We start from the raw sequence: 14,403 nt of genomic DNA, 5'->3' as shown, positions 1-14,403 counted from the left end.
CGAACCATTCAAATCAAACCTTTTAATCTGAACAATTTACTGGATGCATTTCAGAAATGAAATTAAACGGAACTACATAAAACATAAAACTCTTGGTGCCAAGTGCAGAGAAACTCCAGAAAATTGCAGGCTTTCTGCTCAGGATAAAGTAGGAGTAACTCTAGTAACTGCAAAATTGTATCAGGGTGAAACCAGTCCCCAAAACAGTTTCAAGTACAGGAAATGGGATCTTTCACTATTGAAGAGTCCAGTGTCTACATACAGGATTACTACACAGTTCATAATGTATAATTTCAGGTCAGAGAGGGCATACCTTTACACCAGACTCCTCCCAAGATTCATTGGTTGCAATTGCTCACAAGTATATTTTCTAAAACTTTCAAAGAGAACTAAAGTTTTCAGCTGAGCTGACATTATTTCTTTTTGAGCTGAGAAAGCAGGGAAAAGGGAAGCGTAACCATTAATCTACTTTTTTACACAACCATGAAAGCAAAAGTAATTATGTCCCTGATAATAATAGAAACTGAATGTCTCCCCTCAGGATTTATTTCATTAATGCAACATACAAATATAAAGATGAATTCAGTACAGTAACTACCTTTCACTAAATATCAGAGTTGAAAAACACTAGGTATAGCTGATCTAAGTTACACAAGACTCCAAAGGCCACATATGTGGCTTATAGTGGGGAAAAAAAGGAAATTTGCTAGAATAAATAAAAATTAAATAGTTGGAAACTATCTAAAACTTAAATAATAAATTTGGTATTAAATCTGAACTTACCCAAAGGTTCATTTTTATTACTTTTTTCCAGTGAGAGTCATTGGTCACTTGTCATAAACATGACAGAATACTGGCTGATTATGAAGCATAAATATTCAATGGTCTATAATTACTGAGTCTACCATAAATATGCTTCTCACCATTTTAATTGGTGAAAGCTGCAACTTTGTGTTTCAGTCTGTAAAACTTCTTCATTAAAGACTAAAATGTCACAGTTTTTATTGAAGTTCTTCTTTGAAAGAAATACTATTATGTTTCTTTTTCACTATTCTATTTTCTTCCTTACTAAGGCTTAGAGCTTGGACTCAACCCTGTGTTCTGCAAGACTGCAATTCTGACCAATATTTACGTACGCATGTAACTTTGCTTATACAATTACTCCTAAAATAGGTGCAGTAGTATATGCCTCTGCACAGCTTGACAGAAAAGTCAATGTATGGAATCAATGAAATCAGAAGATTCTGAGCAATGAATTAAACATAAGTGTTTAGTGAAAGCTACATGTAGCAACCTGAAAGATAGACTTACAAACACACAGCTTGTCTCATGTTTTCCTCCTTTTTTTCTTTCCACTAAAGGTACATAAAGTAAAGCAAAAGGATGAATGTAAAAATACACAGGTTAAACTCACTTAAATTAGAACTCACTCCTTAGAATTTGCTCACTCAAATAAGAACAGATCCACTGACTTCACCGAGTTAGACAGCACGCATAATCTATTAGTACTTGATACTTACTGTAAGATGACAAGCTCTCTATCCAGTACAGTGCAATGTCTAACCTTTAAATTACCTGGATGGATAAACACACTATACTCTTGTATTAGGGTATTTGTGGTCTCAAAGTTAAGTATGTGTTTATGTGTTTACCAAACTGGCTGTCATTGTGCAACATCATAACATCATATCCATGAACCCTCCCTCCAAAAAGTTATGAAAGGCATTATTAACATATGTACACTCTACATTTTTATATACAAAACTCTATGGAGAGTCCAGATCTTGACTGCAGCAGGAGTGCTTGGGTGAAATCAACAGGATCTACTTCAGCGTTAGCACATCTACTTTTTAATGAACATAATATGAAAGTAGAAGCAGTATCTGCCTGCCATCAAATCTCAACTAACTCTGCTCATTGATACACTATTTCAGTCAGTGTGTTGTATTTCAGCTACATGACCCCTTTATTAATAATTAAAAACACTTCCACAAAACAAAAAATAATTTTAAAATTATCACAAATGTACAGGAAATATTTTTTTACAATTGTAAACCCCAATACCATTAACACAAATAGTCTCATATGCAGAACAAGAGTAGCCTTATTCTTGAATCCCATTGGAATGTGCAAGAAAAGTAACATGTTTGATTACTTACATGTTATTTTGTTTGCCTATACAGGTTCTCAGAATATGTACTTTAGCAAATAAAATGCATTGTAAGCATGCTACATAATAAAGTTAAAGTATAGAGAAAGACAAAGCAGATTAAGTAAGGCAGAAATCTCCCAGTAGATTGACTTGATCACAGAGGCCTTCCTTCTTTTGAAATCAGACAACATATGATCAATATTTTAAATAAGAATAAAATAAACTACAATTACTTTTGTTTCCTGTGAAGGGTGAAAACATTCTATGTTGTGTTCAAAGGCCAAAATTACAGTCTCCTCTTAAATACAGTAACAGCACTTACCTTTCTCTCAGCTACTTACTAAAGGCCCAGAAGTCAGACGACACTGCCAGAAAAGTCCAGTAGTTTTATAGCACTTAAAAGTTGACTTCAAGACATAGTTCTAAAGGTTTTGCTTTTAAATGAATGCTGCTCACAACAAATGCCTGGCAAAGGCCCACATCAAAGTATCAGGTAATTGTCTAAGCAGTCAAAACAGAGAATACTAATTAATTAGTAATAAATATCCTGAATTATTAAAGATAAAACTTCTTTGATCTTTGTTTCAAAGCAATTTTTTCTTATGGTTGGAGTGCAGTATTTCTAAATTGAGGGGCCTTCACAAAGCATCTCCCAGTTGCTGAGAAACAGCGTTGCTATAGAGACTGAAAACGAGGTGGAAGCTGGCACAATAATGCAGAAAGGAGTGTGCTGTAACAAACAGTTGGTGCAACTACACAAAGAGGAAAAATAGTAAGTCCTGGTGATAACGTCCTAGAATAAGAATTGTTCAGACCAGCCAGAAGGTTTACACACTCTTCAGTACACCCAAATGCTAGGGTTTATGCAGAATATATTTAACATTTGTAAGAAAGATACATTTATCTTAAAGCCCCTTTTCATAAATTTTTTCAATTGTTACTCTAACACCCAGGTAGTAGGATTCATCAATGCTATGAATATCCTGCATACATAGCATTACTCAGTAACTTGTGAGAAAATATGTACCAGAGTTTACTTACTACTTATAGAAAAACCAAACTTAGTGATGACTAAGTCAATCACTGTGTTACAACTATAATCAACTTTGAATATGTTACCATATTTTAGCTTTCCTATTATATTTATTCTTTCTTTCTCTCCTAAGCAAAACCTAGGAAAAGAAACTTTTCCATTCTATTATGGTTCCATGAGGAAAGACCTGAATTTCCCTGCAGGCCACTAGGCAAATCTAATTAGAATAATTTAGGATACAAGAGATATCCAAGACATTTGTCTTTCCCCTCTCAACCTCTGAGAAGAAATTCTTTGCCTGTGGTTTTCAGGTAGTGACTCAGAAGTCGGGTAAGCCTTATATATTGCAGAAACAGTTAATTTCCTACTCATTAACAGCTGTGCAGCGTTGGTGCTTGAATTGCACTCTGTTTGAAGTACTATCTCCATAGGCAGAATAGAAGAATTAAGTGTGTAAAAGACCGCCAAATCATAACCCATATAGAAAAAAACCCAAATGTAAATACACATTAGAGAAGCTAACTTTTCCTCTCCTGTCTTGGAGAAGGAGCTATGGAACAAGCTAAGTAGTTTGTAAAGACTACTGGTAGCATCCTTCCCTGCTGTGCTCTCCTGAGACATCTGCCTCCAGATGCTCCTGTGAGACTCAGGCAATTTTCTGTGCATACACTACTAGAAACTAATTCCCTGGAGACCACTTCTTCATGAAATGAATGATTCCTAACCACTTTCTGCAAGACTTTTTACAACACCTGCCTCTACAATTCCTACGTGAACTCTTCCATGAAGATACTTGTAACAACATCTCAGTTCCTGTAAATGTTGCTTCTTCCATATACATTTCATGCAAGAACATTTCACTCTTCCAACTCCCTTGCGACATCCCAGCTTTCTGAGCTCTTCTTTCTAAGACCAGTGAGACGCCCCTCCCCATTCTGTCCACGTCAGCTGATAAATAACAAATAAACTCCTCTTGGTTTCCTCATGTAAGAAGTCTACCCCTGTTCAGAGTTTGAACCTCCACTTGAACAGAAATAATGAATTTATTCTAAATATGTCTATCTGATTCAAAGAACAGGAAACTTTTAATTTTGCTTTAAAGACTCACATCTGATAAAAAATCAGCAAGTAAAATAATATTTCATTTAACACAGTCTCCATCTTTTAAGACACCAAAGACATGCAAGTGAAAGTGGTTCCTCAACAATTCTGTTTAGACAAGGACTTAACTGCATGTTTGACTTAAAACATATGAGTAATCCATAGGAAACTCATGAAATAAATAAAAAACATGGAGACAAAAATGATCTTGTCACCAAGGAGATGTATGCATTTAAATTTTAGTGTTAAAAATCAGTTTTGCCTGAGAATACATATTCTTATGCAAGTACTGTGTTCCACTACATTTGAAACAAGAATTTAGAGTTATAAAACTGCTACTCTATGTGTGACAATCTTGCTCAAAATTGTCATAATATGAATGCTTTAGACATTAAACAATGGTTTTGAAACAGTTTATTGGTCTGAAGAAATAAGTTGTTGGATGTAAATGAAATCTTAGACTCATTAAAGTCAGTAGGAATTTTACTTTGGTCTTCAGATTAAGAACGTTATGTTCACACTATTTTTGAAATATTTTTCTGCCTACAGATTTCCAGGTTTTTGATGAGGAAGATACTGTAAAAGCTATGACAATGTTTAGCCTTTCTTTGTAATTTGCTCTTTTGAGCAATGGAAACACTGTTTTATTATGGGAATTTCCAGCATTTTCTCCTTCAGACAACTCTGGCTAAAGTGAGCCAGTAGGCAAGGTTTCCATCTCTGTAAAAAAACAAAACAAAAAAAGTACATATTTTTGCCAAGCTCCTACACTACTTACACAGAAGATAAGCAGAGCACTTCGGTATAACTTGAATAGTATGATACCTGATATTAATGTCACAAGAATAGGCCACAACTAAGCAGTTAGCTGCTAGCAGTGGAAAGGCCCTCTGCTTAGTGTTTAAAGCAGCCACAAGAGGAACATGACAGCTCTACAGAAAAGCAGTGCCATAAAAGTTGAGAGCAGACAGGGAAGGACATGCCTACCTAATTGGGAATCTCCTGTCTGGGTTAATCAAAGTCATGATTAGTGGAATAATTAAACTCTGCATTTATCAAGAAAACCTGATTGTGTCTGTAGTCCTTTCCTGAGAAACAAGCATGGGTAACCAAAAGGCTTATGTGCTCACTAAAGGCTCTGGGCATCAAGCTCCAAATAGTTTCCTCATTCTTCAGCCTGCCCTTAATGCAGAAGAACAGCTTATAGTATGGTAAGTGCCGATATAAATGTACTGAAAAGAATTTGGAGGAAGGGAGAAAGAAAACTAACTAGGGAAAAAGGCCTCTGGGACCTAAAAGTAGAATGAAACGGCTAGAACATTAGGAAAGTGCAGGGATTTCAGAACCTGAGAATAGGGAAAAGTAAGAAAATAAGACACACTTTAAAGTTTATCAGTTCTTATTTTGATGAATGATTCTTTTTTCCTTTATATAATCTTAAGAGGACAGAGAAGTTGAAAAACAAAATAGGTAGGAAAAGCAGCACAGTCAGACTTGGGAGAAAATGTGGGGGTTTTATTCTGCACAGGAAAAGGAGACTGTGGATTCAGGGGAGTTTTGCCATGGCAGTATCATGTAGGCTATAGCCTTCACACAAGTTCCTAAATATTAGCAAGGAATATTAAAGTTGTTCTATAGATTTTTAGTTGAAATCTCTCATACCATTGTGCATTTAAAAAAATTAAGTCATGATGAACTTGGTGTGTCATTAACAAACAAAGTGAAATTGCTTAATAATTTATAATCTCGGGATCTCTAAGAGATCTTTCATCTATTGTAATTGGAAGAAGTGGCAGATGTGGCTGCCACTTACCAAGACTGCCTTCTCTATAGAAAGTAGGAATCTCTCTTTTTAGCCTACTGTCTTTGGGTGTCTCAACCTTTTCTTCTTCTGACTGGCTTATAGACTAAAGCTACTGAATGAACTGTTTGGTACTGTAACAAACAGAAAAATGAGAAGTTTGAGTTCCAATTTACAGTATATTTTTCTCTGTTAGAAATTCAACTCATTATTTCTAGACAGTAAAGAATAGTATAGTAAAGAGTTCAAAAACATATAGTAGGACATATGGTGAAAGTGCTTTTCTAATAATAGTTACTTGGGTTAAAAAGATTTTATATTTACTAATAACCTAAGATAAAATGTGTCATGCTAAATGTATTATTTATGCTCAGCTTTTATATTCATGATCTATGAATGACACAATAGAAACTTATCAGATAAAAACAAGGTTGCTACCATGCAGGCTTGCCCTTCCTATCACCATGCCCCAGACATGGTCAGGATACATCAGACAAGCACTTGTTATTTATATTCCTTCCTGAAGGATTTTATATCTGCTTTAAATGAAAGGGACATAAAATAAGAATCCGTTACTTAAATTCTCCCTTAAAACTTGATCTCATCTTTTATGGGGAGAAAAACCCACCTTGATGCAAATATTTTTTACTAGTGATTTTATCAGCTCCATACGGATGCATTTCTTTTATTTCCTTTAGGGCAATGAGCTTTTCCTGAGTGGGGGAGGAAAAAAAAAAAAAAAGCAGTTTTAATATCACCCATTCTTGTCATCCACTGTAATTTCTAGCACAAACTTAAAATATGTTACAATAAAATAATCCTAGCATGTTACTAATATGACTGAAAGTCACAAAATCTGATTGAAGCTAGAACATAGAATTTCAACCAGTCTTTTTAGTATTTAATATTTAGTCAAATTAAATTCTTTTTGTCTTACTAAGTGACAAGAAGTTAATGATGAAATTACTGCTCACTGATTTTGCATTTTCTGAAAAATGCCTAATTCTAGTAAAATCTGGCCTTCATTCATGCAGAGTCACAGCCATAAGGATCCCAAAAGATATGTCTCCTGGCATAGAACTACTCTGAATACCACACAAACAAAATCAACAGCAGCAGCATTAGAACCTTGAAGCATTAAATTAAAGCTAATATTTATTTTTTTTGCACAAAGCCTGCAGAACTTGGGGGTGCAAAATCTACACTTACATAGGTAAACTTACTTTATCATCTCCTTTTTGGGCAACAGAACAGTCGTTTGTTCATTCCAATATAAAAATACTAACTAACACTTATAAATACCTGGTATTTATCATGCATAAGTGCATGCGTGCAGTTCATACGTCTAACATTTGGACTAAAGGTCTTGGTATTCAAAGTTATATTGCAACATACCCCTAGGTGGCAGAATGTGCATACTACTAAATACAAAAAAAAATCACCTGAATCAGCTCATGGGCTAAGCGTCCCAGAACTTCTTGGGTTGTTTCATTGATTTCTAATTCTGTCATGACTTCCCAGTTACCATTCTGGAACCTCACTGGCATAGAGAAGACAATTCCTTCAGGAATGCAAAACTGACCTGAAGAAGAAGGAAAAAATGACTCAAACATATTATTTCTGATTAAAACCACATCCTCACCAGTGTCAAGATTAAGTCTTACAGACTTGAAAAGGCTGAAACTGTAAGATCTTGCTATAAACAGAGATTGGCTTTTTCAGTGTACAGTTCAAAGACTGAAGAGCTCCCCTTTTACTGTAACTTTGTATTTTAGTTAGACATACATGAATGATAGAATCATAGAATAGTTTGGGTTGGAAGAGACCTTTAAAGGCCATTTTGTCCAACCCCCCTGCAATGAGCAGGGACATCTTCAACTAGATCAGGTTGCTCAGAGCCTTGTCCAACATGACCTTGAATGTTTCCAGGGATGGGGCATATACAGCCTCTCTGGGCAACCTGTTCCTGTGTCTCACCACACTCATTGTAACAATTTCTTGCTTATATCTAGTCCGAATCTACCCTCTTAGTTGAAAACCATTACCTCTTGTCCTATCGCAATAGGCCTGCTAAAAAGTCTGTCCCCATCTTTCTTATAAGCCCCGTTTAAATGTTGAAAGGCCACAACAAGGTCTCCCCAGAGCCTTCTCCTCTCCAGGCTGAACAACAGCAACTCTCTCAGCCTTTCCTCATAGGAGAGGTGTTCATCCCTCTGATCATTTTTGTGGCCCTCCTCCAAACCCACTCCAACAGGTCCATGTCTTTACTGTGCTGTAACACAATTGCTGTAACAATTTTACATCTTAAAAAGGGGAAAAAATTAAATTTTTAATTTCATACAAGGGTTAAATGGCTGTGGTGAAACATTCCATTTATTGGTCCACATAACCACACAAGAAGAACGTGGTTTTATAGCTTAGGCTCCAAGAACTATAGAGTCTTTGTGCAAAACACATACACCAGAAAAGCATTTAAATTAAAAGACTAAGAGACAATCTGCGACAAGACAATATTAATCTAAGAGATGCTTATAAGAAGTGAGTATCAAATCACAAGCTCTGGAGAGCAAAATTGCTTAGATTTGGAGGTTCTTATGCTGAAGCAAACTCTGAGCCTCCCATTATATCATGATTTGTTTTACAAGTTTTTATTCAATTAAAAATCTTGATTAAAAAATAACATTATACATACTGGGGAAAGCTACAAGAGAATATGTGAAGCAAAAGTAGATTTACCTTTAGTAAGTATTCCCACAGAAACGATCTCTCCAGGAGGAGAGCCATGATACCAGTATCTCAGTACAGTGGCTACCGCGTGAGCAGGTAACATTCCAACACAATGACAGACCTGGGAGCTCAGTGAACTCTGTGCAGATTGAAATTCTGAATGGATCCATTTGCTACCGACAAAAAAAGGGGGAAAAAAATAAAAAGGAAAAAAAAGAAGAAAAAACTAAGACAACTGCAGGAAGAGTATTTTTCTAGAGGAAAAAAAAGAACTAAATCTGAGGGAACAGTCGAAACTTACTCAAACTTCACTGCTGAAGACAAGGCACTTAAAGACAGAAAAAATAGGGTCTAACAAAAAGTGGCTCAAAGGGTAACAACAAGCACTACTTAATGAAAGTTAGGTCATGTACTGAAGTCATAACCTCTATTACTATTATTATTTATATGTATTACCGTCTTACGTAAGAACCCAGCCATGAACCATAATCCCCCTGTGCTAGGCACAGTACAAGTATAGAACAAAAGAAATATCTGCTGTCCAATAAATGCTAGGTTTAGACCAGAGTGGGAGCTCCATATAGCCAGGCCTGAGTGTATGTCACATCTGCTGCCCTCTCACTGCACCCATGCTTTCTCTGCTACTTTTCTTTCCACAAGAAGCTGTCTAGCTGCCAGGTATAATTTTTACATATGTTAACAAATTGTCTATTTTGGGAAACTGCCAATATTAGTGTGCTCAGGCCATATGTTCAGTGGAAGTCAGGTACTTCAAGATGCAGATAAATGTTTAGTATTATTTCAAAGTTTCTTCATGCATACTAGACATCTAAGTCACTATCTCGACTTTCATTACTTCTTATAGTCTGCTCCTGATATGATAGAAGAGAAACATAATATGTAGGAAAATATAGCTATAAACAAAGTTTGCAGAAGAGTCAGAACTATGTGTAGCACTAGGAACTACTACTCTTCTTTTGCAGACTGAGTACTTCAATTTGAATTTTCCTTTATGTACAGCGCTAGTCAGTAAAGACAAATCTTGAAAACAAAACCCTTTCTTAATGCTAATTACACCGTTCAGATAAACTTGGATTAAAAGCAGTTATTTAGTTTTACTTTAAAAAAATAAACCTATACTGTACCTATCATAAATCACATTCAACAAAGGATGTGGAAAATCAGCTGGCCCCCAAAGAGCACAGTCATATCCATAAAGTTTTGCATGTGATAAATCAATGTAGTTACAGCCAGTAATATTGCCCCAAACAATCACGTCTTTAACTCCTGTAACAGAGGAAAATACATAGATTAATGAAGAGACAAATACTTTCACAATGTAAGCTGGACTAGATGATCTTCAGAAGGCCCTTTCAAGATGAATTGTTCTTTAATACAGTGTTCTGCCTTGATAGCAGAAAAGATTTGATCTGAAAAATGCAATGAGGTTCTCCATAACATATGAAACCTCATCACAAACTGAAAAAGGAACTTTAATTTATATCCTGTTACTTTACATAATAGGTAAAACCTAGTAAATAGTTAGCTGTTAAAAAACAAAACAAGTCATATTGCAAACATACAGCAATGTTCCTTTTAAAATCTTGTACACATAAATATAGAATGCCTAACAGTAAAAAAAAAAAAAAAAAAAACCCCTACCTGCTTTGGTGCAAAAGGAATTTCTCAAATAAACTGCTGGTAGGCTATTCAGCCCCTTAACATACTTTTTTGTTTTATTAGGCTTCAAAATATCTAGACTTGTCATTGATAACCAGTTCCTACCCCTGCAACATTGAAAGAATCCTGATGCTGAGCAGGCTGTTGGAGCACATCTTTGCTATGCAGTGCAGAACCATGCAAATATAACCAAACTATAACAATTGACCTCAGAAAGAAAGCTAATTAACCCAGAAATAATACTACAACACAGTTCTACTATACTCTCATTATCTGCACAGCAGTATGTTGTCATGTTTATTCACAGCTGGCTTGTGTGTCTCCAAAATAACAACGCACTGGAGAGTTCAAATACAATCTTGCAGTCCTAGTTCTTGATCCGCAACACAGCTCAGTCCTTCTTAGTATATTTCCCGCAAGAAATACACTCTAGAATGGCAGGGCTGCATCCAAGAGTTAGCAAAAGAATCGACATTCATGGGATCAGGCACAGATCCAGATAGCAGTAAGCGGAGAGAACGGTAGCACCTGCTCGTCACACCCTGGCATTCTGTACAGCCACGCAATTCAGTGGGTGCACTGCTGTGCTTGCATTTCTGCATGCCCATCAACTGCGTTCTGCAATGAAATATGTACTCTCAAAGATGTCCATCCACTGAATTCCCCAAATGCTACCAGAACACATAAAAATTCACCTGCTGCGTTCATATTCAACTTCCTGGCCAGCATGGCTTTAGCAGCGCTTTCCCAGGATGTCGCAATGGCAATGACATTTTCAGGCTTAATGGATGGGCCATATGTCATAATCATCATCGCCTTAAGGTTTACAAAGGTTTTTCCTGATGAAATTACTCTGACCTCACTCTTGGCATTCTTCTCAATTAGGGGAGCATAGACTTGACAGATCTCACTCACTTCTCTGATGTAGTTCTCAAGGGATTGGGCTTCACAGTTTAAGAGGACATCATCAAGAACAATGATAATATCGGCTTGAACAAAAGCCTCATCTATTTCAGTATGCTCTGAAATACTGCGGAGAAGTGGGAATGCCATATCTTCAGCTTCCATTACAATACCGCAAAGAACTTCCTTAAACTGGCCAGTGTCAAGCAAATGGATACTGATTTCTGTGGTCATCCCAAACACTTCTCCATTTGCCAACAGAGGGATCAGCTGATAACAGATTGGTCCTGATGCACTGGTAAGAGAAGAATATAGAAAAATTATAGTTGATGACTAACCACTGCTTGTTTGGAAGTATTACATAAATAAACACAAAGATATTTCTTTTGTATTTGATAATGTTTAAATAGACCACTAGCTTGAATCTTTTATTGCTCTGTCATTTTAACAGGTTAAAAATTAAAACAGTTGGATCCTCCTTTCATTTGGAGGTTTTTCCACCCTATACATTTCAGTTGATACTGTCACTTAAAAATTAGTGTCTTTAAAGAACCACAATTTTTTTTAAGGTGCTCTGTTAGGACTATCAGAAATACAGACATTTCTAAAGCTAGAAATGCAAGAGACTCTTTACTTATTTAAATATTTCCAAAAGCATTTAATGCAAAATAGTTGCACAAAATTCCTAGCCTATTTTGTAAATACTTGCTTTTCTCTAAGGTGATCTGGGGTCTAAATGTTGCCTGTTCACATCTCTTACTTAAACTGGTGCAAAATGTAACAAAAGTAGAAATAATTTCTAAATTATATACTGAATGCTCATACTGAGGGGCACAGAACCTAATTCAAACCAGCAAATTACAGGGATTTGTGTATAACTTCAGAGGTTACACCTGTTATACGTGATAGGAAAAAGTGCATTCTTCTGAAGCTGAGTGAAACTTCATAGATATTCTTTTTACTCTTACCTGGTGATCCAGATCTGCAAAGGCTTGATGAGACTTTTAATCTCTTCCTCCTCTTTTTCAACTTCAATATGCGCCTGCAGGTTCTCCTCAGCAATGTCTAACATTTCCTCACTCAACATCATTGAGGTGATGCCGTAATAGTGCTAAGAACAAAAAGGATGATCTCTAATTAAATGGCAACCCAAACACGGCAAGGTAACATTAGAAAGGATTGCTTTAGTTTACAGTGGAAGGAGGAATGAAGAACAACAGTATTATAAGAAAATGTAAAATATGGGTTTACGGTATTAAGGGCAGCTCATTACCTGAGCATATTCCAGAAAATCATTAGCTCCTCCGAGAAGCAGACCCTTCCCTCCACGGTCCAACAGTTCTCTCCAAATGATGGGAGACTGTCTGTGTTCCCATCCATTCATTTCACATATGTCATGAAGCCACTGCTAATGTAAACATCCCCACCAAAAGGTTTTAATACTTTTTCACATTTGATAACACTTAAATGTTACAGATATAAACATTCTTATTATTTCCTCTCAGTACATAATTACAAGGTGCTTCACAACTTACGTAAGCAAAAAGTGTGCGCAAAATGGGGGAATAACACAAAGCAAGGCACGGTGATACACTGTGACACCTCAGCAAAAGGTCTTACTTCTGCTTGATTTTACTGCTATAATTTGCTCAGTTGTCTTAGTGGTAGTGAAGATAGCAATGTTGTGAAGCAGCGAGTAACCTGAGGATTCCTATTTAGCCACAGAAGGTAAGCAAGCTGCAGAGGTTAATCGCTATTCACTTAACTGTTCGAGTTACTTGGCTGAGGTGTCAAGCAAAATATAAGAGGTAATAAACATCGTAGTACTGTCTATCTCATGAAGTAATACTGCAGTTTTCTGAGTTCCTTATAGGGGCTACAGTGTAGACATGGCAACAAGTCTGCAGCAAAAGTACTCAGAAAGGCCCACCCACACTGTAAACAAATAGGTGAGATTTAATTTCGCACTTCTATTGTAATTCAAAGCCCTTGAATGCCAGAAATGCTCTTAACAAGTAACAACTCTGAATGCATATGCAATCACAGTGTGCAAAAGATTTACAGGCTGAGTACCCATTTATACATGATAAGAAAATAATGAACTTCTTACTGACAAAATACAGCTTTAGGCTGGCCCATATTTTGTGCCCATCTTCTGCGGGAAGACTCGCGAGAATGCCAGTCTCTCACAACGTTCAAACCTTTCTTCTGGCTGGCTTTTGTTGCCAAAGCTGTTTCTGCAGTACCTCTACCCACATATTAAAACAGTAATACTGGAGAAGAAGAGACATACTGCAGGCAAGCACATTTGTTGCTTTGTAGAACACTGGGGCATCTACCAACGACTTGACTTACAACCCTTACCTCCCATTTGTCAGGGTGCTGAGTGATCTTGTGAACCTTGAAGTCCAGCAAGTTAGCCTGGAGATAGTCAGCCAGGAGTTCAGCTTTGGCATAGTAAGGGCAGTTTGCCTTACCTGTGAACACAGTGACACCACCACAGATGGAAGATTTTGTGACATTGACTGATAAGGGCTTAACGAGCCACACATTTTTTAATTGTTCCCGTTAAAAATTGTTCCACTTAAAAAAGAGTCTTATATAGCCAGCATCCTGTGAGTTCCCAGGAAATAACAGGGCCAGCATATGAGCCAGCAGCGAAAGGGTGATTTCGGAGGTGAAACAGCCTCTGCAGCCAGCGTTTAGGGGGCTGAGGAGGCCACCCCGGGGTGGACAGCAGCAGAGAGGCAGAAGCCTCGCCGGCGGGGTGAGGGGAGAAGGCTGACTCGGGAACGGCTGGGGCAGCGTGCCGTGCAGACACCGCTGGCAAGAGAGACTAGAAGAACGGACAGTTGCGAAGCCTGCAGGGACGAGCGGCGGCGGCGCCTCACCTGCCAGCACCAGCTTGGCCATGCGCGCGGCACCCTCCAACGGTCGCCTCGGCGTGGCGTGGCGTGGCGTTGCGCAGCAACGCGCCACGCGCCATGGACGTTTGTCCCTCGGCCC

At 37.3% G+C, this 14,403-nt stretch overlaps 1 protein-coding gene across 1 annotated transcript; it reads right to left on the bottom strand.

The window, feature by feature from the left end:
- Positions 1-5,297: 5,297 nt before the first annotated feature.
- Positions 5,298-14,329, bottom strand: MDH1B (malate dehydrogenase 1B, NAD (soluble)). The gene is made up of 10 exons (XM_010569205.1): positions 14,289-14,329; positions 13,762-13,874; positions 12,671-12,805; positions 12,366-12,508; positions 11,190-11,692; positions 9,960-10,101; positions 8,824-8,987; positions 7,530-7,669; positions 6,716-6,800; positions 5,298-5,374 (listed from the first exon to the last, which is right to left on the bottom strand). Exons 1-10 carry the CDS (start codon positions 14,308-14,310, stop codon positions 5,298-5,300), a joined length of 1,524 nt encoding a protein of 507 aa, XP_010567507.1. The 5' UTR covers positions 14,311-14,329.
- Positions 14,330-14,403: the final 74 nt, after the last annotated feature.

The sequence above is a fragment of the Haliaeetus leucocephalus genome, unplaced genomic scaffold (genome assembly GCF_000737465.1).
Source record: "Haliaeetus leucocephalus isolate CR32 unplaced genomic scaffold, Haliaeetus_leucocephalus-4.0 Scaffold1, whole genome shotgun sequence".
Lineage (NCBI taxonomy): Eukaryota > Metazoa > Chordata > Aves > Accipitriformes > Accipitridae > Haliaeetus > Haliaeetus leucocephalus.
The sequence above is the reverse complement of the archived record's forward strand: the minus strand, read 5'-3'. Positions and strand labels throughout refer to the sequence as shown.

Coding starts and splice junctions, on each gene's coding strand:
- MDH1B (XM_010569205.1), bottom strand. CDS start 14,310: ATGGCCAAGCTGGTGCTGGCAG. Junction 11,693..12,365: donor TTGCAGATCTGGATCACCAG/GTAAGAGTAAAA, acceptor TTCTCTTACCAG/TGCATCAGGACCAATCTGTT. Junction 6,801..7,529: donor TAGCCCATGAGCTGATTCAG/GTGATTTTTTTT, acceptor TCCCCCACTCAG/GAAAAGCTCATTGCCCTAAA.